General features: G+C 34.3%; 1 protein-coding gene across 1 annotated transcript in view; it reads left to right on the top strand.

The window, feature by feature from the left end:
* Nucleotides 1–2371: 2371 nt before the first annotated feature.
* The window catches only part of LOC135199703 (piggyBac transposable element-derived protein 3-like), a 792-nt gene continuing 168 nt past the window's right edge, over nucleotides 2372–2995 (top strand). Inside the window, exon 1 of the mRNA XM_064227859.1 lies at nucleotides 2372–2995. This exon is cut by the window's right edge and continues 168 nt beyond it. Coding sequence (XP_064083929.1) covers nucleotides 2372–2995 — 624 coding nt within the window.

Raw genomic sequence — 2995 nt, 5'->3', positions numbered from 1 at the left:
AGAGAGGGACGAGCAACAAGGAGAAACTTCAGTACATATGAAATGAATAATGAAAATACGTCCAATCTTTGTTAATTGACAAGTATTGCACAAAAGAAAAAAACTTATATTTTGAAAAAAAAAACTCCAGTACTCAAAACAACATAAAACAACAAGAAAAGAGTAAAAACAATGGTTATGTGAAATGAACAATAAAACACTTGCAAACTTAGTTAATTGAAAAGTATTGCACAAGGGGAAAATATGTAAATTTTGAATTATAAAAACAAAAAACACTCGAATGATCGAAATGAGGTAAACAATAAGAAATAAGTAAACAATAGTTAATTAAAAGAATTAATTAAAATATCAAACAATTAAAATTGTATTGCACAAAGGGAGAAAAAGTGTAAATAGGAAATAAATCGAAAAAAACTCAAGAATTCAGAATGACACAGAGAATACGAAATAAGTAACAACAATAGTAACCAATGAAGCAGGATAAAACAAAACAAGAATAAATAAAGTGAACTCAGAACAATTAAACAAAAGCAACATATCAAAGTCGGAATGCAATAAAAGCAGTTGCGAACAAAACTGAAAGACAGAATAAAACCGCAAAAGGAAAAAGAATATTTCCGAGGGAATACAAAGTAGTTCAAAGAACGGGAACCGCTTGGTGGGAATACCACGGGAATATTAGTTGGACACAAATATTAAATGGAATTTCTTTCAGGTACAATGCAGCAACGAGAGACATTTATTAAAAAGCAACAAACAGGATGAAACGAACACTGCTTCAATTGCGACTAGCACAAACAAACACTAAAACAACGGGAAATACAAACACGTACAAACGACTGTGTGTTTGTGTTTGTCTTTGACAGGCAAAAAAAAAATGCTGTTTCAAACTCTATTGAATAAATATTTCCCGCTGGAAAATATGAGATGAATTCCAGTGGCCATACAATCGAAATATTTTTTCTCTTAAATGTCACCTTGTAAAAATTTCATGCTGTGGGTACCTATGACGCAGCCAGACGTACGATTATGGCAACTTTTACCCTTGAATGAAATAAAAATTGACTGAGGCTGGAGGTCTGAAAATTGGTACGTTTGATGATTGGAGGGTGGATGATCAACATGCCAATTTGCAGCCCTCTAGCCTCAGTAGTTTTCAAGATCTGAGGGAAAGTAAAAACGAATTCAGGCGACGATGCCGATACGAGCACCGATTTTTTAAAAAGATCTCTTCAAAGGCAAACGAGTTCGTAGGTGCTGATTGAGTAAACATATATATCTTTTTTTCCACAAGATAAACATATTCTCAAGTGTAAGTATATTTTTTTTAGCAGTGAAAATTTTGTTCTCATTCCAACCTCACCATCCTGATATGTCTCCAAGTTTCGCCTTAAGTATCACGGAATATTACATCCTTTAGGAGATCTACTTCCAGACAATTTCAAAATAAGGATGATTACAAAAAAAGGAAGATAGAAAAAGTTTTTTTTTTTTTTTTTTTTTTGTACAGGATACAACTTTGGGGTTCTAATAACCGGCCATTATCTTCTGAGCTGACTCCAAAGTAAAGCCGCGGCTTTCTCAGGAACGAACCTTTGAATTACCATATTGAGAGAGAGAGAGAGAGAGAGAGAGAGAGAGAGAGAGAGAGAGAGAGAGATAATGACGACCAAATACAGGTCGTTCACTTCAGCTGTTAAGCCAACGTTCTTATTTTGGGAACACCCACAAAAATCATCCTAGAATGCTACTGAAACAACATAATTAACACCTTACCCTTAGTATGGACTCCTCCAAGTCTATAGATGGTAAGGTAGGTCTTGTATAGCTTAAATATGATACTTGATAAATATATTGAAGAGAAAAATGGGAAAAATCTGTTGAAAATGTTTCGTTAAATCATTTTTCTTTTTGGATTAAAAGAACATAATAACACACACACACACACACACACACACACACACCCACACACACACACACACACACACACATATATATATATATATATATATATATATATATATATATATATATATATATATAGTTTATGCACATGTAATTACTTTATTGTATTATCATATAATAAATGTTATTTGTTTGTCTAAATCAATACAATATGAAGTTTATGATCTGTGTTCCCAAAATGGGAACGTTGGCAAGTAACACTGTTGTTTTTCCCTCTACAGGGCTCTCTTGTTGATACTTGCACTGCCACTACTCATAGCAAACAACACCAAACAAGTTTGTACTTGCATGTTGTGAAGACAGTTACACAGTATATAATACGTTTTAAGCTTCCTTATTTTCATTTGAGTTCTCACCCCCATCTGCTGCACACCTACAAAGATGGATCCATCTTGTTTCAATAGGTATGTACCAAGATACTGATAGTGATGAAGAAAATGATGATGATATTCTTGACAAGGACTATATGCCAGAGGAAGTTAGAGGAGAAGTTGAAGTGTATATAGAAAGTGAAAGTAGTGATAGTGAAGAGGAGCAGTGTCCTGATGTGCCATGCAGAGATAGAAAATGGAGGAAGAAGGAAAACTTATCTTTAGGCACTCATTCCATACCGTCACCAACTGCTGGCGAACATGCTGCCAAGGACATTTATGATATTTTCAAACTATTCTTTACTGACGAAATGGTTGAGCATATAACAGAACAGACAAATTTATATGCAGTAAGGGATAAAAACTGCACGAACTTCCATGTAGCTAAGGATGAAATTAAGAAGATTCTGGGGCTAATGCTCATGAGTGGATATCACAGTGTACCATCTGAAAATGATTACTGGTCAACAAGTGAAGACCTGGAAATACCAATATTCCCCAAAACAATGAGTAGAGACAGGTTTCGATCAATCAAGAGATATCTTCCTGTTGCTGATACCAGTAATTTAGCTGACTCCAAGATTGCAAAAGTTTTACCTTTACTCGAAATGCTTAGAGAGAGATGTCAGGCTAATGGTATTTTTCATGAATATCTCAGT

This window comes from Macrobrachium nipponense, chromosome 26, assembly GCF_015104395.2.
Source record: "Macrobrachium nipponense isolate FS-2020 chromosome 26, ASM1510439v2, whole genome shotgun sequence".
NCBI lineage: Eukaryota > Metazoa > Arthropoda > Malacostraca > Decapoda > Palaemonidae > Macrobrachium > Macrobrachium nipponense.
Note: the sequence above shows the minus strand (reverse complement) of the source record. Positions and strands in the feature narration are given on the sequence as shown.